General features: G+C 45.4%; 1 protein-coding gene across 1 annotated transcript in view; it reads left to right on the top strand.

Annotated features, from left to right (window-relative positions):
- Nucleotides 1-21,593, top strand: part of ITGB3 (integrin subunit beta 3) — a 61,317-nt gene that overhangs the window by 20,275 nt on the left and 19,449 nt on the right. Inside the window, exons 3-9 of the mRNA XM_083709297.1 lie at nucleotides 9,302-9,491; nucleotides 10,841-11,093; nucleotides 12,572-12,743; nucleotides 15,565-15,726; nucleotides 18,321-18,416; nucleotides 18,942-19,031; nucleotides 20,512-20,646. Coding sequence (XP_083565423.1) covers nucleotides 9,302-9,491; nucleotides 10,841-11,093; nucleotides 12,572-12,743; nucleotides 15,565-15,726; nucleotides 18,321-18,416; nucleotides 18,942-19,031; nucleotides 20,512-20,646 — 1,098 coding nt within the window. The remainder of the gene's footprint in view (nucleotides 1-9,301; nucleotides 9,492-10,840; nucleotides 11,094-12,571; nucleotides 12,744-15,564; nucleotides 15,727-18,320; nucleotides 18,417-18,941; nucleotides 19,032-20,511; nucleotides 20,647-21,593) is intronic.

The following is a 21,593-nucleotide window of genomic DNA, read 5'->3' as shown; positions in this document are numbered from 1 at the left end:
GAAGGAGCTTGTGCATTCCAAAGGCCGTTCAGTGTCTTTCACCGGCAGGAACTGTTTTCCTAAGCAATTTTAAGGTCATTGAGAAGATCAGTAATGGCAGGCAAAACTTCTCCCAGTGCAGCTTGCGATCACTACCGATCTTCCCCTCCACCGCACATCTGCAGGACAGCCTTGTTGGGTGTGTTCTGCGATGCATTCTTCTGTCCTGGAAGTGAGCCCCAGCAAGTCTGGACAATGCCCCCAGATGAACTGAGATTGGAGCACTAGAACACATCCCAGAATCCTCTGCAACAGGGCCACTAGGCCAATTGACGCAGCTGGTTTGGGGTGTCACAAAAGGGCAGCAAATTTTGAGTCGTTGAGTTCAACCTTCAGAAATAAACGCAAATATTACAAAATGACAGCCTCCAGTGGCTTACTTCCATAGCAAACTCACTAGTATGCCCCCTGGAGAAGAACTAGGCTGGGAATAGCCCAGCTCCTCAGAGCGACTAAGGAAAACCAGCCAAATGGGTGGGATATAAAGAAAATATTATTATTATTTATTATTACTTAATATATAGGGATGATGATGATTTGTGTATAGAAGATGATCAAATCTTGTAGCCGCCCACCTGTAGTCTAATGTGTTGCTGCCCAGGCACAGGTACAGTCGTACCTTGGAATTCCAACAGCTTAGTTCCCGAACGTTTTGGCTCCCGAGCATCGCAAACCTGGAAGTGACTGTTCCGGTTTGCAAACTATTTTTGGAAGCCAAATGTCCAATGGGGCTTCCGCGGCTTCCGATTGGCTGCAGGAGCTTCCTGCAGCCAACCAGAAGCCGCACTTTGGTTTCTGAACGTTATGGAAGTTGAACGGACTTCTTGAATGGATTCTGTTCAACTTCCAAGGTACAACTGTATAGAGTCATTGAATCGTAGAGTTGGAGGGTCATCTAGTCCCACCCCCTGAAATACAGGAATCTCAACTAGGTCACACAGTGCAGGTGGTTGGAATCTCTTGTAACTTGAACCTTCGCTGTGAAGTCTGCATATATTGAGCTAGTGCTTTTTCCACAGAAGATGAGCTGCCTTTGCATAGCTGAGAGGTTGACTAACCTATGACCCTCTCAGATGCCCTTGGACTCCAAAGCCCGTTGTTCCTGACAATTGCTAGCGCAGGGCATGGATGACAGAAGTTGCAGTCCAGCAACATAGGGGTGTGGTTGTCAAAAACTTCCCATCACTGTTGTGTAGCGTAGGGGTGGTGTGGTTGGCATGAAAATAAGTTGCTGTTGTTGTTTAGTCATTTAGTTGTGTCCTACTCTTCATGACCCCATGGACCAGATCACGCCAGACACTCCTGTCTTCCACTGCCTCCTGGTCAAACTCATGCTTATAGCTCCGAGAACACTGTCCAACGATCTCGTCCTTTGTCATCCCCTTCTCCTTGTGCCCTCCATCTTTCCCAACATCAGGGTCTTTTCCAGGGAGTCTTCTCTTCTCATGAGATGGCCAAAGTATTGGAGCCTCATGGTTCAGGATCTGTCCTTCCTGTGAGCACTCAGGGCTGATTTCCTTCAGAATGGATAGGTTTGATCTTCTTGCAGTCCATGGGACTCTCAAGAGTCTCCTCCAGCACCATAATTCAAAAGCATCAATTCTTCGGCGATAAGTAGAAAGGGTTAACCGAGAAACCCAGGATCCCTCATAATTCTTGTCACAGCGATCTGAGGTGTTTGCCTCGGTTTTGTGCCTTAACAGCTCACCAGACATCCTGGCTGTTGATTACGTGATGAGATATTTGTGGGCGTGTGGCGGCTGGACCACAAGGCCCCGTGCCAGAAATACTTGCCAGTTTTGTGTGTAATATGATGGGGAAACTTTTTTAAAAAGCAAAGTATTGGCTGGCTCAAGCCAATACGTCACCACTTTTCCCTGCTCCCACAGCTGCCTCAGCGTTTATCCCGTGTTCCTAGACAGCAGCTATGGCTACGGAGCTGTTTTGCTTACCTCTGACAAGCATTTCCAAAAATGGCAATATTTTCCCCGCCAGGCCTCGGGGTCTGTTTATTGAAGAGATGTGGCAATTAGCAAAGGAGCTGTCTCCCGCCTCTCACCAAAAGTCAGGTCCCCTGAGGTGCAAAACTTGTTAGTAGAGTAACTTCCTCACATGTTGTCTTAATTTAGCAAATGAAAGTTTCCTCCCTGGCTCCCTAAGGCCCTCTGTCTTCTTGTCTGCCTTATTTGAAGAAAAAAACACACGCCCTCCTTTTGCATCTCTCTCTTCTGCACAGAAATACATTTGCACATATTTTTCTTACCTCAGGCTGCAAAGACACTATACATTTCAAGTATAGTGGGAGAATCATGGGAACTGTAGTTTACCTCTCTCAGGGACATAATTCCCACCAACTTTTAATAAACTACAGTTCCCATGATTCTTTTGGGGGTGTTTTTTAAGTGAGCCACTCTCTCCCAGCTGCTCACACACTCACCCCGATTATCCTCATCTGCAAAATGGGTGCAATAATATTGCCCTGTCTTAAAGATGACAAGGTCACACATGTGAAATGCTTAAAAGGCTACCTAAGTGCGAAGTATTATTATTACAAAGAAAAATGTTTCACACATGGTTGGGATCCTGCCCTTCACTTTAAAATTAAAGGTGGGGGAGACAGTCTGGAGGAGAAAGGGCCGTCCCATTCCTCATTGCTAGCCAGCAGTAGCAGGCAACTCCAGGAAGGAATTGTTGTGGGTAGCCAATTTTGTTCTTATCTGTCCAGCCACTGGGCAAGGAATACAGTACAAGAATAACTGGCAGTTTCAGTTAACAGAAAAATGGCTAGGCAGTTGGAACACATTTGTTGTTGTTTTTTAAATGATATTTTATTAAGTTTTGAGAGTAACAACAAACAGAAAAAAGAAAAAACACATACACAAAAATGTAGAATTATAGAATACAAAAGTACAAAGATTTAACTTAGAAAAAAAGGGGGGGGGAGAGCACATTAACTAAAAAACAACACAAAAGTCCCTCTTTTAATTCCTCATCTTTGATTCACTTATTTTCCTGACTTCCTCACATCTCCCATTTTTGTATCCCTTTTAAAAATTAGTTCAGCAAATTCATATCCAATTTAATTTATCTATTATTAATCCAATCTTATTTTTTACCTTGTTGCTAGAACCCATTCAGTTCATTTCAATGCCATTAACATTCAAAAATTTTACAATGTTTCTGTAGATAAATTTTAAATTTCCTCCAATCTTCTTCCACCAACTCTTCTCCCTGGTCTCGGATTCTGCCAGTCATTTCCGCCATTTCCATGTAGTCCATTACTTGCATCTGCCATTCTTCCAGAGTGGGTAGGTCTTGTGTCTTCCGGCAGTTGGAACACATTTGGTTTTACTTGTGTCTTCCTCACTGGGCTCTTTTTTCTCTCTGGAAAAGGTTGTGTTTAAAGATCCCCCCCACCTCACCCCAAGACCAACCTTCCTGGGCTCAGCTCAGTGGCAATCACATGTGTGTGGCTGAGTTTCATGGCTGAGTTGGGCTTTTGAAACTGGATCTCCACTGTCCTAATCAGGGCCGTCTTTAGCATATGCGCCGCCGGGGTGCAAAGATCCGCCCAGCACCCCCAAATTTAGTTTAGCCCCCAAATTAACTCTTATTATGCTTATGTCAGACTTTTTTAAAAAACGATTTCTCTAAATGAATTTGAACTGTAAGTGATGAAATTAAAACGCAATTTGCAACGTTTTACTCGGGGGCCAGCAGCACCTTTGACACGACTAATATCATGCTGCCTCCTGCCACAGCTCAATACAATACGTAACATAATATTTTGATGTAAGAGTTAATTTCATGTGCACGGCGCCATTGAGCACGACAAGCACACTATTAAGTCTGATAAGCGCCGCCGCTAGCGCGGCGCATCTTTGGTAAATGAGCGCACAAAGTCGAAAGTCCTTTAGTGAAACAGTAGGTAATACCTAGGTATATATGTATTTTGTTTTTCTAGCTTGATCAGAATTATTATTTCATAACAGGTTGATAGTTAAGAGCTTAGGCGGCTTCAGTGGCGGGCGCCTGGTGCCCCCCAGAATTCAGTGCCCGGGTGCCCCACACCCCTTGCACCCCTGGGTAAAGACTGCCCTGGTCCTAATCTAACATCACACTATAATGTATGTCATTTCCCTCCCCTATAATTGTCTGGATGCGTACTCAAAGTGACGCAATGCAGATTAGTCACAGTGGACCATTTCGCACCTATGAAGCCATAGTTTCAAACAAACAAACAAACTGTGGTTTGATGTGCACTAGCAGTGTGTTGGTGCACCACTGCTCAAAAGTTCCCACAATGCTCTTCCCACACTCCGGTTTGCTAAAGTGTCATGGGCAAAACAAGCCAGAGACTGGCTTGTTCACACCGCCTGCACCCTGTGATTATTGCTCACGGCTACTTTTGGAGGAAACAAACCACAAGCCTGGTTCGGACAGTGTGAGCAAGCTAGGCTCTGGATTGTTTTGTTTGTTAGTCAGTTGTAGCAGGATTGGGGTAAGAATGCTATGGCAGCTTTTTGTGCAGAGTGCACTAAGCACACTGCTCAGGCACCCTAAATCATAGTTTGTTTTAAGGTACAGTTAACACAATGTGAAGGGATGCGGGTGGTGCTGTGGGTTAAACCACAGAGCCTAGGACTTGCCGATCAGAAGGTTGGCAGTTCGAATCCCCGCGACGGGGTGAGCTCCCGTTGCTCGGTCCCTGCTCCTGCCAACCTAACAGTTCAAAAGCATGTCAAAGTGCAAGTAGACCAATAGGTACCACTCCGGCGGGAAGGTAAACGGCATTTCCATGCGCTGCTCTGGTTTGCCAGAAGCAGCTTAGTCATGCTGGCCACATGACCTGGAAGCTGTACGCCGGCTCCCTCGGCCAATAAAGTGAGATGAGTGCCGCAACCCCAGAATCGATCACAACTGGACCTAATGGTCAGGGGTCCCTTAACCTTTGCCTTTAACACAATGTGGGAACTGGGCTTTTCATACCCAGTATCAGGCTGTGTGAACTATACCTTTAAAGCACATTTGAAAACCATCCTAAAGAAAATCTGGGCACTGTGGTTTGTTAAATGTTGCTGGGACTTGCAATTCTCTGCACCCTTAAGAAATCACAGTGCCCAGAATTATTTAGGGGAAATAAGGTGTTTCAAATTAGCTTTCCTGTTATGTACTGAAGTTCTCACCCTGGGCCAGCAGGGGGATACTGTAGATAGTTATGCAAATAAGGGATCGAAAGTGACATTCAGTGATTGGATAGTTTTAGAAAATTGTTACAGTAACGTCGTACTGGAGCTCTATATAAACAGGCTGACTGAGCCCTTCAGTTCAGTTCTGTCCTGGCCTGTGAATAAACAAGAGCTGTTTGAAGAATCGCTGTGTCGTCTGATATGTTCACCCACAACTTAACATTTCCCACCTCATCAGTGCTTGCTGATAAGGATATCAGGCTGTATGGGGTTGATTTCCTGTGACCATTGGAAACGACTCCTGGAAACTGCTTCTCAAGGCTCTTCTCAGAAGGTCAAAATTTCTGTCTTATCCTGGGGATTCCTCTAAGGACTGTCAGTTGGGAAGAGTTTTAGTGACCCAGCAAACGTGTCACTGTCGAAACGGGTGGATAAAAATCTTGGGAGGGAAATGCGGTTAGCCTTTCAATGACATTCACACTTCCTACAAAATGTGTGGTTTTAACTGTTTTTGGAACAGTGCCATTCAGAGGAGGTGTGCTCCTGCATTCTGTATCTTTACACTAAGGGTTTTTTAATTATTATAATAATAATTTAAAAGCATACAAGAAAACGGCTTCCTTTCAGAAGATGCAGACATGCCATGCATAATCACAACCCCTTTGCCTTTATAGGCTTAAGGGACAAAACCAAAACCCAAACAACATATTTTTGTTTAGCTCGGGGAAATGGTAAGCGTCAAATATACCAAGGTGTGCTAACCAATTGTGGCAATCAAAGTCTCAGTTTAGCCCCAATCAATAACAGGGGGGGGGGGGAATAGACCTGAGAGGGTTTTTTTTCTCCTGGATGAACCACAAAAATATCTCTAGGAGTCATGTTGATTCTTTGTTTGCATTCCATTTCCTTGCCCTTCCTCCCATGGCTTCTCTGCTGCTGCTGCCGAATCACCCTTATTCCTTTTTTGGTTCTCTTTTTTTCCCCTCTTGCAGTGCTCCTGCCCCCAGCATGCCTGGAGGAAATGATAAGTTAGAGGGCTGCTTATTTCGTTTTCCGGGTAGCTTGTGCAATCGGAGTGACACCAGATTGCCCTGTATAGGCTTGAGGGGCTTATGAGTTCCACGAAAGCTGGATTTCCTGGCAGGGTTAATGGGGCCAGTTTTCAAAATGTTTGCCAGAAAACAAGGCTACCACATGTTCATGATTCATATGGATTGTTCCATAATAACTGGAACCCTTACTAAGGACAGAGGTTGTCCATGTTTTTTTTTTTTTTTTTGTGAAGGCTGAATTGCTCGTCTAAATAACTTTCAGTCAGTGCTGCTGTCTTCCGCTTTAGGGAGATGTGTTTTGAGAATTAAAAGGCACCCGAAGCAGCAAAGCTTTTACTTTCCCCAAGGTTGGTTTAAAAGTTTTATAAGTTGTTGTTTTTTTTAGAATACCGTGCACATAATTATTTTACTAGCTGAATGTGCTCCCAGTGTATGTCTACCAACAGAGATCAGTTTTAAACCTAGACCGCATCTTAAAAAGCAGAGACATCACCTTGCCAACAAAGGTCCATATAGTTAAAGCCATGGTTTTCCCAGTAGTGATGTATGGAAGTGAGAGCTGGACCCTAAAGAAGGCTGATCGCCGAAGAATTGATGCTTTTGAATTCTGGTGCTGGAGGAGACTCTTGAGAGTCCCATGGACTGCAAGAAGATTAAACCTTTCCATTCTTAAGGAAATCAGCCCTGAATGCTCACTGGAAGGACAGATCCTGAAGCTGAGGCTCCAATACTTTGGCCACCTCATGAGAAGAGAACACTCCCTAGAAAAGACCCTGATGTTGGGAAAGATGGAGGGCACAAGGAGAAGGAGACGACAGAGGACAAGATGGTTGGACAGTGTTCTCGAGGCTACCAGCATGTGTTTGACCAAGCTGCGGGAGGCGGTGGAGGACAGGAGTGTCTGGCGTGCTCTGGTCCATGTGGTCACGAAGAGTCGGACACAACTAAACGACTAAACAACAACAACTGACATAGTTTCTCCCATAGAAAGTGGCACTTGTCGTTTAGTGTGAGTGTTGAGAATTATCTACCAGAGCCGCATTGCCTTCACCGCAGCTAGAGTTCTCAGAGCTTTCTTAGCTGTTAAACCAGTTTTAAAGCTGCAGTCTTATTTAAGTCCCTTTGGTAGGACTTAAACTTCCCAGTAAGCATGGCTAGGATCTGGCTGCAAATCTGGAATGCAGAAAACTGAAGTGTTGTGTGGTTTCAGGGATAATTAGTCTTTAGAGAGCTATTTTTCAAGCCTGTATTTAATAAGTAAAATCATTTTTAAAAGGCAACTAGACAGCCATAAGAAAAGCTGGTCAGAAATAAGCCCAAGTCCATGACATAAAAGCGTAATAGAACATCAAACATTAATAGTAACTATCTGATGCAATATGAAAGTCACAATAACTTTAAAATAAGCAACTTATATCAAACGAAGCAACATCCAACAATCCACCAGAATCTAATAGTAAGCAGTACAATTAAACACCAGCAAATAACAATTAAACACTTCAACCACGATGAAGAATTACCAATCTATAATCATTAAAAGTAACAACAAATCACAATGCATAAAATATCACACAACATACAAAACCATGTAAAAGGATCAAATTGGGAAACAAAAACGTGCAACTTATAAAACTTTTTTTTTTTATAAAAAAACCATCCCTGAACTCTTCTCTTAGCAGCTGCTGCTGTTCTTAAAGTCATAGTCTGGGAAGGGCTAGTTGGGGCAAGAAAGACTATCTCGGCCATACGTCTGGATTTTCCCTGACATTTTAGCATACGTCCAGGTTTTCCTGGACACTCCAGTATTTCCAGCTATGTCCAGAAAATTCCAGATGTATGGCAATCCTACTTTAAACAGTTTTGGCTTCCCCCAAAGACTCCTGGGAAATGTACGGTAGGTTGTTAAGAGTGCTGAGAGTTGTTAGGAGACCCCAATTTCGCCCACAGAACTACAATTCCCAGAGTTCCCTGAGGTTGACTGTTAAACCACTCTGGAAGCGGACTTTGTGAGGGCAATGAAGGGGGTCTTCTAACAGCTCCTGGCACCCTTGACGAACTTGGGCCTGTAACTCTTTCTCAGCCTAAACTTACCTCACATGTAGGAGCACGTAGCCCCTGCCCCCTAGGATTTTTGCTTTTCTTACTGAAATTCTTTTTTCCTTCCTTCTAAATTCCTTGGATGTTTTCTTTGAACAGGGACCTCCAAATTTGGTGGCAGCTCCGTTTACAAAGTTGGGAGGTTAAATTTGTACGCTCCTGTATGCTCCTTGGAAATGGGCAGGATTCAAAAGGCGACGTAATTTGAAAAAATGAATTGAAACAAAACAAAATCAGAAGCCTTCCCTTTCTTTGCAGCGTCATTTCTTGCTGTTTTCCCCTTTTAAAGCCATTCTTCATTTTATTTATTTGTTTTACAGTTTTATAACCCGCCCACACCCTTTCATGCTGATCAGAAGGTCGGTGATTCGAATCCCCGCAACGGAGTGAGCTCCCGTTGCTCTGTCCCAGCTCCTGCCAACCTAGCAGTTTGAAAGCACACCAGTGCAAGTAGATAAATAGGTACCGCTCCGGCGGGAAGTAAACGGCGTTTCCGTGCACTCTGGTTTCTGTCACAGTGTCCCGTTGCTCCAGAAGCGGTTTAGGCCTGCTGGCCACATGACCCGGAAAGCTGTCTGCACAAACACCAGCTCCCTCGGCTTGAAGCGAGATGAGCGCCGCAACCCCACAGTCGCCTTTGACTGGACTTAACCATCCAGGGGTCCTTTAACTTTTTACCTTTTTTACCATATATTCACAACCAGGATGGCAGGAGCTGGGACAGGGGAATGGGAGCTCACTCTGTCATGGGGATTCGAACCGCTGACCTTCTGATCAGCAAGCCCAAGAGGATCAGTGGTTTTAGACGACAGCGCCACCTGCATCAGCATCACACTGGCACAAAGCCCATTTTGACTGGATTACTGTTTCTCTGTGAGAACCCTCTCCTCTTTATCTTACGGCTGGCCTTTCTCCCTCCAACAGGGCATGCCGCCTGGATTTTCCCGCTGCGACTCGAAGGACAACCTCATTAAAAATGGCTGTATGAAAAACTTGATCGAGTATCCAGTCAGCAGCACTGAAATCCTGGAGGATAGGCAGCTCAGTGACAAAGGATCAGGAAGCGACATCACTCAGATGACTCCACAGAAGATCAGGCTCCACCTGCGGCCAGGTAAGCTGAGATATACTATTCGGTTATTGCAGTTTTAGCACATCGGTGAGCTTTTCCAAGAGGACTTCAGGGAGCTGTAAGTGGTTATTATTAAAACTTCATCCCATACATAGATGACAGAGATCAGCTACAGCGCAGTGGATGCTCAAGACATATCCAGAGTTTCAAGCCATGGGGAAGAAGAGGGTTTGGGTCAGCTTATGTTTGTCTTTCTTTCTTTCTTTCTTTCTTTCTTTCTTTCTTTCTTTCTTTCTTTCTTTCTCTCTCTCTCTCTTTCTTTTGTATATAATTTTTATTGAATTTTTTGTTTTACAATTTAAAGTCCTCATTTTTACAACCTTAAGATATCAATGACTTCCCTTCTTCTCTTTCTGTGGTTCATTTTACATATCCCTGCATATTTTACAAAAGCTATACCATCCAGTATTCCAATTATTACACCCATCAAAACTGGTTCACACTGCTGAATTTATCTTAATGCTGCCAGCCTTTTCAGCTGTGCAGTTATTTCCCATATATTCAATGGACGTTTTCCAATCTTCTTTAAATGTATGTTCTTCTTGTTCTCTTATTCTATATGTTAAGTCTGCAAGCTGCACGTATTCTGTCAACTTAAGTCGCCATTCTTCTTTGGTTGGGACCTCGCTCGTTTTCCGTTTTTGGGCTAACGAAACTCGGGCATACATAAATAACCCATGAAACATGGGGATTTCAGTCTGAATTATCCCCAACAGAAAGCACTCTGGGTTGTTGTTTTTTTTGGGGGGGGAGGAGTACTTTTAAACATTTTTTTCACTTCATTATGGATCATTTCCCAATACCCTTTCTCAAGTCCTCCACATATGGGTCAGCTTATGTCAATATGGGCCTATGTCAGCATAACAGGGTTAATTACTCAAGTATGTGGAAGGAAGGGACCTGGGTGGCGCTGTGGGTTAAACCACAGAGCCTAGGGCTTGCCGATCAGAATGTCGGTGGTTCGAATCCCCGCGACGGGGTGAGCTCCCGTTGCTCGGTCCCTGCTCCTGCCAACCTAGCAGTCTGAAAGCACGTCAAAGTGCAAGTAGATAAATAGATACCACTCCGGCGGGAAGGTAAATGGCATTTCCATGCGCTGCTCTGGTTCGCCAGAAGTGGCTTAGTCATACTGGCCACATGACCTGGAATCTGTACGCCGGCTCCCTCGGCCAATAAAGCAAGATGAGCGCCACAACCCCAGAGTTGGCCACGACTGGACCTAATGGTCAGGGGTCCCTTTACCTTTTTTTTATGTGGAAGGAAGAATGGTGAGCCGGAGTCTTCTGGGGGAAATGACCCCTCCTAACTTTCTCCACATTTTGACATTTCAGATGACTCCCAAACATTCACTGTGCAAGTGCGACAGGTGGAGGACTACCCTGTAGACATTTACTACCTGATGGACTTGTCCAATTCCATGAAGGATGACCTCCGCAACATACAGAACCTGGGTACCAGGCTAGCCATAGAAATGCGCAAAGTGACCAGCAACCTGAGGATTGGCTTTGGAGCCTTTGTGGACAAACCCATGCCTCCTTACATGTACATTTCCCCTCCAGAAGCCATCAAAAACCCATGCTATGAGTAAGTTCTCTAAGCGACCCTCTGATAAATGTTCATAATCTAGAGTTTGGAAGTGTTGCCAGTTTTGTGCAGTATTCCCGTTCCACCTTGGATTTGAGGCATGGTCGACCTAATGAAGGTCCTCTCTTAACCTCGTTTTGAAAATCAGGTGAGCTGTGGAAATGTGTGCTCCCATCCGTAGCTTAGTCAGTAGAGCCATGAGACTCTTAATCTCAGGGTTGTGGTTTTGAGCATCGCCTTAGGCAAAAGATTCCTTCATTGCAGGAATGGGCTAGATGTCCCTTCCGGCTCTACAATTCTATGATTTCTAGGATCCCACAGCAAATCAGTCCCTCCGTTGCCTTTACTGCAGTTAAGAGATACGCCAGCTCCAACATTAACTGTTGCTAAGGCTAAATACCTGAAGGAGCGTTTCCACCGTTCAGCCCAGACACTGAGGTCCAGCTCCGACGACCTTCTGGCGGTTCCCTCACTGCGAGAAGTGAGGTTACAGGGATCCAGGCAGAAGGCCTTCTCAGTAGTGGCGCCCCTCCTGTGGAACGCCCTCCCATCAGATGTCAAGGAAATAAACAACTATCTGACTTTTAGAAGACATCTGAAGGCAGCCCTGCTTAGGGAAGTTTTTAGTGTGTGGTGTTTTATCGTGTTTTTAATATTCTGCTGGGGGCTTCCCAGAGTGGCTGGGGAAACCCAGCCACATGGACGGGATAATAATAATAATAATAATAATAATAATAATAATAATAATAATAATTTAGCGTTAACTGTGAAAGTGTATACAGTGGTGCCTCGCAAGACGAAATTAATCCGTTCCGCGAGTCTCTTCGTCTTGCGGTTTTTTCGTTTTGCGAAGCACGGCTATTAGCGGCTTAGCGGCTATTAGCGGCTTAGCGGCTTTAAGAAAAAGGAAAAAAACTCGCAAGAACTCGCAAGACGTTTCGTCTTGCGAAGCAAGCCCATAGGGAAATTCGTCTTGCGGAATGACTCAAAAAACGGAAAACTCTTTCGTCTTGCGAGGCATTCGTCTTGCGGGGCACCACTGTACTTGATTCTGACCAAACCAAGCCTCCTGATGTATATTTTAAAATGCAAATCATTTCCCTGTAGCTCATGGGCCAGGGGAGTCCTGTGTGTTCTATGGGGCAAGGGCATTCTGAGCCCCCATCAGCCCCCTGTGTAAGGGGAGTAAGGGACAGTCATGAAAATTACAGAAGGAATTTAGTATTTATTACTATTACTATTACTATTACTATTACTATTACTATTACTATTACTATTATTTTATTACATGCACACTGTTGGGAGGTGGGTTAGGAAGCCTTTTTTATGTGTCTCAGCTCAAGAAAAAGTGACTGAAATGCATAATAAGAGAGCCCCCTCCCCCCACCTTGGGATCAGTGGCTATGCTAGTTTTAATCAGGCCTCCAGGGCCCTGGTTGCCTGCCCAAAGTGACTTCTTTTTTGCTGCTTCCCCCCAGCTTGAAGCCCCCAGATAACCGCTGCCTGCCAATGTTTGGATACAAGCATGTCCTGGCGCTCACAGATGAGGTAAAGCGTTTCAACGAGGAGGTGAAGAAGCAGAGTGTGTCAAGGAACCGGGATGCGCCGGAAGGCGGGTTCGATGCCATCATCCAAGCAGTCGTCTGTGATGTAAGAGCCCCCCCCCTTGCCGTGGGTCAAAAGGATTACTACTACAGTGGTGCCCCGCAAGACGAATGCCTTGCAAGACGGAAAACCCGCTAGACGAAAGGGTTTCCGTTTTGGAGGCGCTTTGCAAAACGAATTTCCCTATGGGCTTGCTTCGCAAGACGAAAATGTCTTGCAAGTTCCTGCGGGGTTTTTCCCCCTTTCCCCCCCTTTTCCTAAGCCCTAAGCCGCTTATCAGCTGATCCGCTGATAAGCCGCTTATCAGCTGATCCGCTAAAAGCCGCTAAACCGCTAATAGCGCTAATCCGCTAAGCTGTCAATGGGCTTGCTTCGCAAGATGAAAAAACCGCTATACGAAGAGCCTCACGGAACGGATTAATTTCGTCTTGCGAGGCACCACTGTACTTCTTATTATTATTCAGTTTATATACTGCCCTATACCCAGAGGTGTCGGGGCAGTTCAGAGAAAAGATCACAACATATATAATCAGAATAAAAAACAACAACCCAATAAGAGCCCCCCCCCCCCGCAAGGAAAGAGCCATATTTTAAAAGGGTATAGGAAGTAAAAGGGATGCAGGTGGCGCTGTGGGTTAAAGCCTCAGCGCCTAGGACTTGCCGATCGAAAGGTCGGCGGTTCGAATCCCTGCGGCGGGGTGCGCTCCCACTGCTCGGTCCCAGTGCCTGCCAACCTAGCAGTTCGAAAGCACCTCCGGGTGCAAGTAGATAAATAGGGACCGCTTACCAGCGGGAAGGTAAACGGCGTTTCCGTGTGCAGCTCTGGCTCACCAGATGCAGCTTCGTCACGCTGGCCACGTGACCCAGAAGTGTCTCCGGACAGCGCTGGCCCCCGGCCTCTTGAGTGAGATGGGCGCACAACCCCAGAGTCTGTCAAGACTGGCCCGTACGGGCAGGGGTACCTTTACCTTTACCTTTATAGGAAGTAAAACAGATCAACCAAAGGCCTGGCTAAAAAGGAACATTTTTGCCTGGTGCCTAAAGGTGTACAGTGGTTCCTCAGGTTAAGAACTTAATTCGTTCTGGAGATCTGTTCTTAACCTGAAACTGTTCTTAACCTGAAGCGCCACTTCAGCTAATGGGGTCTCCTGCTGCCACTGTGCCGCCGCTGCACGATTTCTGTTCTCATCCTGAAGCAAAGTTCTTAACCCGAGGTAATATTTCTGGGTTAGCAGAGTCTGTAACCTGAAGTGTATGTACCCCGAGGTACCACTGTATAATGAAGGCACCAGACGAGCCTCTCTGGAGAGACCAATCCACAGACAGGGAGCCACTGCAGAGAAGGCCCCGTTCTCGTGTTCCCACCCTCCGGACCTATCAAGGAGGAGGACTGAGAACAACCTCTTAGTGGATTGCATATGCCTGATGTTTGTTAGAGTGTTAGCTGGATCTCCCAACTCAGACAGGACCCCAATATGTATTGAGCTTGCCCTGTATTGACCCCCCTTCCGCCACAATTATTTGGCACCTTGCCTGTGAAGTTAAACCCCTAAAGCAGGGGTCGGGACCCTTGCCACATTCCTTCAGAGGTAATCTGCCAGTGCAAGGCAGGGCCAGGATGAAAGGACGACCTCCTTCTCTTTCTTCTCTGACCCCTTTCCTTCCTCTTCCTGCTTTTGAAATTAGGATGTGGGTTGGATGGCAGTTGTGGGCCAAGGGCTGCAGGTTCTCCATCTGGGCTTTAAAGCGATAGCCTGGGCCAGGCAAGTCAAACTCCTCAAAGTCTGTGATCTTCTCAAAGTATAAAAAGACTGGCTTTGATCTACCCCTTTTTTTTAATCGCTAAGGTACGCAATGCCGATTGCTATACAGTGGTACCTTGGGTTACATATGCTTCAGGGTACATACGCTTCAAGTTACAGACTCCGCTAACCCAGAAATATTACCTCAGGTTAAGAACTTTGCTTCAGGATGAGAAGAGAAATCGTGAAGCGGCGGTGCAGCAGCAGCAGGAGGAGGGACCCATTAGCTAAAGTGGTGTTTCAGGTTAAGAACAGTTTCAAGTTAAGAACAGACCTCCAGAACAAATTAAGTTCTTAACCCGAGGTACCACTGTACTGCCTTCCACAATCGACCTGGGACACCCCTGAGATCAACCTATTGGACATCCTGGCTTAGGCTAATTGATGTAGAGCAGTGGTTCCCAGTTGGTGGTCTGTGGACCCTAGGGTCCCACCTGGGGGGAGGTCTGTGTCACCATTCCCATAACAAAAACTACCATGTTGTTGGTTATTCGTGTCCGACTCTTCGTGACCCCATGGACCAGAGCACACCAGGCACTCCTGTCTTCCACTGCCTCCCGCACTTTGGTCAAACTCAGGCTGGTAGCTTCTAGAACACTGTCCAACCATCTCGTCCTCTGTCGTCCCCTTCTCCTTGTGCCCTCCATCTTTCCCGACATCAGGGTCTTTTCCAGGGAGTCTTCTCTTCTCATGAGATGGCCAAAGTATTGGAGCCTCAGCTTCAGGATCTGTCCTTCCAGTGAGCACTCAGGGCTGATTTCCTTCAGAATGGATCGGTTTGCTCTTGCAGTCCATGGGACTCTCAAGAGTCTCCTCCAGCCACCATTATTCAAAAGCACCAATTCTTCGGCGATCAGCCTTCTTTATGGTCCAGCTCTCACTTCCATACATCACTAAATGTTCAAAAGCAGGGGGTCTGTGGCTTGACTTTTGAAAAACACGGGAACCGCAGTGCTTAACTAATCGGGAACCACTGATGTAGAAGAGTCTATTCCTTTGTAGGGCTTGCTTGTGTTTGTGTCTGTCACGATGGAGATTGCAGCGCCATTTTTATTTTGCTTCAGGACAAGATTGGCTGGAGACCGGATGCCTCCCATTTGCTGGTCTTTACAACAGACGCCAAGACTCACATTGCTTTAGATGGGAGACTGGCAGGGATTGTGACGCCCAACGATGGACAGTGCCACATGGGAAGCAACAATTTATATGACGCTTCCACCACACTGGTAAGGCTGCGTGGCTGCAGCCACAAGGCCAGGATTGCAACCGCTACAAGTCATTCTGTTGTGTGATAGATGGTTTCAAAAGGGGATAGTAGGCAAATCCTAGGATATTAGAGTATACCGTAATTTTCGCTCCATAACACGCACTTTTTTGCTCCTAGAAAGTAAAGGAAAATGCCTGTGCGTGTTATGGAGCGAATGCACTGGATCGGAGCCATGGCTGCCGTCAGTCAAGCAAAGTGGGAGCCGCTTGCAGGGTTCTGCACGGCTCTAGCTTTGCTTGCTTTACAGCCAGGAGGAGGGGGGAGGAGCCGAGGAGGAGGGAGGGAAGGAGAGCCATGGCAGCAAAGCGGGCAGCAGCCGCTTACATGGGAGGAGGGACAGACGGGAGCCATAGCGAGCCGGGAGGAGGCAGGCGGTTCAAAACCAGCAGGCATTTTTAAAGTAGCCAGCAACAGCTGCTGCAGCCTCAGCTAGCAAAGGTCCGCGCGCTCTCTAAACGGAGCAATGGGGCTGCAGAGGGACAGCAGGGCACAGAAGGGCTTGGATCAGGAACGATAAAATTTAAGCAACCAGCAGCAAAAAAAGAAAAAAACAAACAAACCAACCTGGAGCTCTCAGCCAGGAGCACAGTGAAAACCAGGAAGTAAAAGAAAAAGGCTGGGGAAGGCACGGGATGAGGGAGAGGGGAAAACTAGGCAAATCCCCCGCTTCTCAGCTGTTTTCAGGCAGGATAGATTTGAGCATTGTCTGGGTCCTAGTGCCCCTATCGCCTTTTTGTTCTCCATTCTATTGCTGCTGGTGGCTGCTTATCACTCAAACTGAACCTGATACCAGTAGCCACATGTACAAACAAAGTAGAAGGCTGCAAGGAGGAGCGCTTTTACACAGCTAATGGCGAATCCCCTGCAATCCAAGTCCTCCTCACTTGCTCAAATCTATTCTGCATCAAAACAAGGAGCGGAAGAAACAGGCTGCAAACTGTTAAATGGAAAAAACCCCAGTCACAGGGCAAATACCTTAAGTATACCTTTAAAGCAAGTGCTCTTTTCCTCCCCACTCAGCTCCCCGAAAAGCTCCTTCTCCACCCACCCCACGCGTGTTCCTTGTCCCTTGAGTGCTTTTCCTTCCCTCCCCACTTAAAACGTGGTTTCAAAGCACAGATCCACATGGATCCTCAGGATTTTTGCACTGGGTCACCCCAAATTCACCATCAGATCACACAGCATGTCCATGGCTACAGCCTGCACCAAAAAACAGACACGCACCCACTGTTTCCTGGGGCCGCAATGGCGCAAAAACGTGGTTACAAAGCATGGATCCACATGGATCCTCAGGATTTTTGCATTGGGCTACCCCAAACTCACCGTCAGATCACATGTCTGTGGCCACAGCATGAACCACAAAAATCATACATCCACTGTTTTGTTTAGAATATTTTTTTCTTGTTTTCCTCCTCTAAAAAATACGTGCGTGTTATGGTCAGGTGCGTGTTATAGAGCGAAAAATACGGTATATTACCCCCCGAGGACCAGAGACAATGTGCCTTGGAATTCCAGTTGCCAGAAAAGTGCATCTGGTTGGCCACCATAGGAAATAGGATGTTAGACTAGTTAGGCCTTTGGTCTGATCCAGGAGGGCTGCTCTTAAGGTTCAGAACATATTTTGCATTCCATATTTATATTTTCAGTTTTTTGGTGAGGTAAAACCCCAGAGGCCAAAAGACCACCTGTATAAGAGCTTTGGTGTCTGTGTGGTTTCAACCCATCATCTGGGTTCATTTTTTTTTTCTTTTTAAATAATTTTTAGTAGATTTTTAAAAATAAATTTTTATACATATAAAACATAGCATTTTCAAATATTAAAATAAAGTTCTTTCAAATCCTTAGACCTCCTTTCCTCCCTCCCTCTTTAAGCTTAAATTTACCGCATCTGTCTTTAACTATTATATAACCATATTTATCATTAAAGCAATTCCACATTAGAAGTGTGCTATTTCTTGGTTACACTACATGTAACAGCGTGTGAGAAAGAGAGGGAGATGTGCTGAGATCTGGCAATAGATAGGTAGGCAGGAAATAAATAAGATTTGTGATGGCACTAACTTTGTTATGATGGTCACATATTTTATTTTAACTGGCCACTGTTAGACACCTTCTCATCCAGAGTGGTCCAAAATGCCTTTTCTGATGGCCCTCAGAAACATTCAAGAAAAGAAAGTCATAAAGCCTTAAAATTTTATTTTTTGTGTCATGTGTTGTGAACATGCATCTGTTTGTGTATAAACTTGTTTAATCATTAAATCTATTAATTGTGTATTTATTTACATTATTAATATAATTATATATCTTAAATAACATTAAATATTTTGAAAACACTTTAATTTACGATATGGAAATTTAGTTCAGTGTGTGGCCCGTAGGTTCTGTGTTGAAGTACTCTTGCTTGCAGCCCACTTGGTCTGAAAAGTTGGACTGTCCTTCCTATCCTAGTCTTTTGAGGGGGGGAAATAGGGTGAAAATGTTTATCCTGTTCCCCTCACATCAGACAGAAGTGGATTTTCTGTTCTCTAACTTTTTCTCCCCTCCCCCGCCAAGGATTATCCCTCCCTCGGCTTGATGACAGACAAACTCTCCCAGAAAAACATCAACTTGATTTTTGCTGTGACCCAGGCCATTGTGGATCTCTACCGAGTAAGTAGACCCTTTGAAGCAACAATTTCGTCGAGAGCATTGGAGTGGAGGGTGAGGCTTGAATGAGGCTGTCCAAAAGCTAAAATATCAGCTTGGGTGTTAACCTTTTAGATTGTCAAAGGTGGAGCAAACGAAAGCTCTTATCGGCCTAAATATTAGCAGAATTTACTGGAAACCCTCCACTTTTGTTATGTACTGAGTTGAATAGGATCCAAAATGCAGCAGTCTGATTGGTCCTAGAACAATAGGATTCAGAATGCAGCAGTCTGATTGGTCCTAGAACAATGCAGCAGTATGACTGGTCCACAGGAGCCACCCAATCCAGCTTCAGGTGGAAGTGAATCCGCAACCTGATTGGCCTACAGGAGAATCCCGGAATTAGCCAATCACGTGCTGCCCATTTTTTAAATAATGTATATAAAGCAGATATTTTGGGGGAACTTTCATTCCTCGCTACAATGAGCTGAATAAATAGCATGAAATCCACACTCGACTCCGAGTATATTTCAACTTTTTTATTTTCAGAACTACAGTGAGCTGATCCCTGGCACTACTGTAGGGACCCTGTCAGCCGACTCCAGCAATGTTTTGCAGCTCATTGTGGATTCCTATGAGGTGAGTCCGTAGACCTGTGATATGCAGAAGCAAGGCTGATCCAGGCAAAATGGGCAACAGCCAGAGGTGCCAGATTTCCAGGGGCACAGCTAAGCCAACTGTGTTGTGTGATACAGGCAACACCTGTGTGTTTGGGATGAGGTGCACAGCGTTCGCTTAGCAGCTCATTGGCTGAGCGAGGCTCCCTAAATTCCAGGAGACATGATCCGGAGGCTTCTGATCTTCATTGCCTGCTGCGCATAGTTGTAAAGTTGTAAAAGTGGAGGAAATGCAGGCGTTAAAACTGAAATAGTAACCCAGCTGTGACTCTCTTGTTACTCTGTTCAGGAGGGCAGGTTTTAATTCACTTCCCATTTGCAAATTGCACAAAGGGTTTTCTGTCTAGTTTGGGCTTTCTGAGCTTTTCTCTATGGCATCTTAGCTTTCCACACTCAGAGAGATATTATCATGGGGTTGTGGAAGACGGATGTGGACTTCCAAGCACGCCCCACCCCCCAGGTTGTTGTTTTTTAAAAAAAATATTATATTTTGTATACCACCCTTCAACTGTAGATACCAGGGCAATCTGAACTACTGCAAACTGGTGTCTCCTAGTGTAAGTGATGCATTAATATTGCTTCCACTCCAGCAGTTTGGTCTGGAAATGCTATCCTTCGTTTATTCTGTTTTTATGGAGCCATCTGGATGACCTCCTTAAAATATAGTTGCATTCTAGCATTGACTGTTTCCTCCCATGTTTTCTTTTCTCGTAACTTATCTGAAGCAGTATTTAATTAGAAGCTTCCTGCTTGACAGTTCTGCCCCCTTTTTGCTACTTCCTGCTAAACACAGCAACAGGATCACTGTTGAATAATATGTATGCATGTGTGTGTGTTTATATCTACATATATAAAACAGCTCACTTTCCAGGCTGAAAGCCCCTCTGGCATAGCAGGGAGTGGTCAGTGTCCTTTGTTGGTTTTCTGTGAGGTTTGAAAGAGGTTCCTTCTCTAAGCTGGCTGGAGTCCTAAACATATTTCAAGTGTTTGGGGCCTGCAACAAAATGTTGCAGTGCATTCTCTTTGTATGCCCTACCTTTGAAGGTATAATGTGACATTTCTCAAGGTGACACAGTTTACTGAATCCACTGCATTACCTTGAATCATCCACACTCTGGATTGACTTTAGAGGAGTGAATTAATTAATAAAACTCCAGGCTGTAGCCAATGCTAGTCATGTTCAGGGCAGAGCCACTCAATTTAATGGACAGGACTAACAGGCTCATTAATTTCAGTGGCTTTATTCTGAATACAACCAGCACTGTATACAACCCAAAATACTGTTTTCCAGGCCTGCTCCATTTTTACGGTCTATAATTGTGTTTTAGCGTTCTGATTCAGCTCTACGGCGCCCTCTGGTGTTAGTGTTATAATGCATTTATAACGGTTTATTTTTACTAATGTAGCTGAGTCCTCAGACATTCCCCCTGTTCCTCTTTCAGAAAATTCGTTCCAAGATTGAACTAGAAGTTCGCAATCTGCCGGATGAATTGTCCCTCTCATTCAATGCCACCTGCCTGAACAACGAAGTCATTCCTGGAGTTAAGTCCTGCGTTGGCCTTAAGATTGGAGACACGGTGAGTAAGAACTGCAAGGGACTTACTTCTCCATGTCCCTCATTCAAAGGGAATCCAAACCTCCACCAGCAGTCTTAAGAAGGTTCACAGCAAAGAAGCAGAGGCACCAGGAAAGTGTCAGCAGAATGTGCAAGTAATATTTTTGCCTTCATCATAAACCTTTTGTGTAGAGGGTGGTTGTTGTTTTTTGTGGGTTAAAATTTGGGAGGCAGAGGGCCTCAACAGTTAAAAAGTAAGGGACCATGTGTCTGCAGATTTGTATTCAGTAGCATCGAGCACCCCTTTCCCCTTGGGACATGGGTGGCACTGTGGTCTAAACCACTGAGCCTCTTGGGCTTGCCAATCAGAAGGTTGGTGGTTCGAATCCCTGCGACGGGGTGAGCTCCCGTTGCTGTGTCCCAGCTCCTGCCAACCTAGCAGTTTGAAAGCACGTCGGTGTAAGTAGATAAATAGGTACCGCTGTAGCAGGAAGGTAAACGGTGTTTCCATGCACTCTGGGTTTCTGTCACGGTGTCCCGTTGCACCAGAAGCGGTTTAGTCATGCTGGCCACATGACCCGGAAAGCTGTCTGTGGACAAATGCCCGCTCCCTTGGCCTGAAAGTGAGATGAGCGCTGCAACCCAATAGTCGCCTTTGACTGGACTTAACCGTCCAGGAGTCCTATACCTTTTTTTTTTTTAACCCCTTTCCCCTGCTAAAATGATCTGATTTACTACACTCCCTTCCCCAAGACTAAAAACAGACCTGTCCTCAGTCACTCTCCATCCACTACAGTGAATCACTATGTTTGCCACTGCTGCAAAAAGAACAAGAAGTTATCTACAGAATTGCCTATTGGATGCAAAAAAAAAACCCCAAAAACAAAACCCAGCTCCCCCTGTATAATGATACTCTTTGTTCAGTAAACGGAAAGAATTTAAAACAGTTTCATGAAACGGCACTTAACA

The sequence above is a fragment of the Podarcis gaigeae genome (genome assembly GCF_964106915.1).
Source record: "Podarcis gaigeae genome assembly, chromosome: 13".
Taxonomy (NCBI): domain Eukaryota; kingdom Metazoa; phylum Chordata; class Lepidosauria; order Squamata; family Lacertidae; genus Podarcis; species Podarcis gaigeae.
The sequence above is the reverse complement of the archived record's forward strand: the minus strand, read 5'-3'. Positions and strand labels throughout refer to the sequence as shown.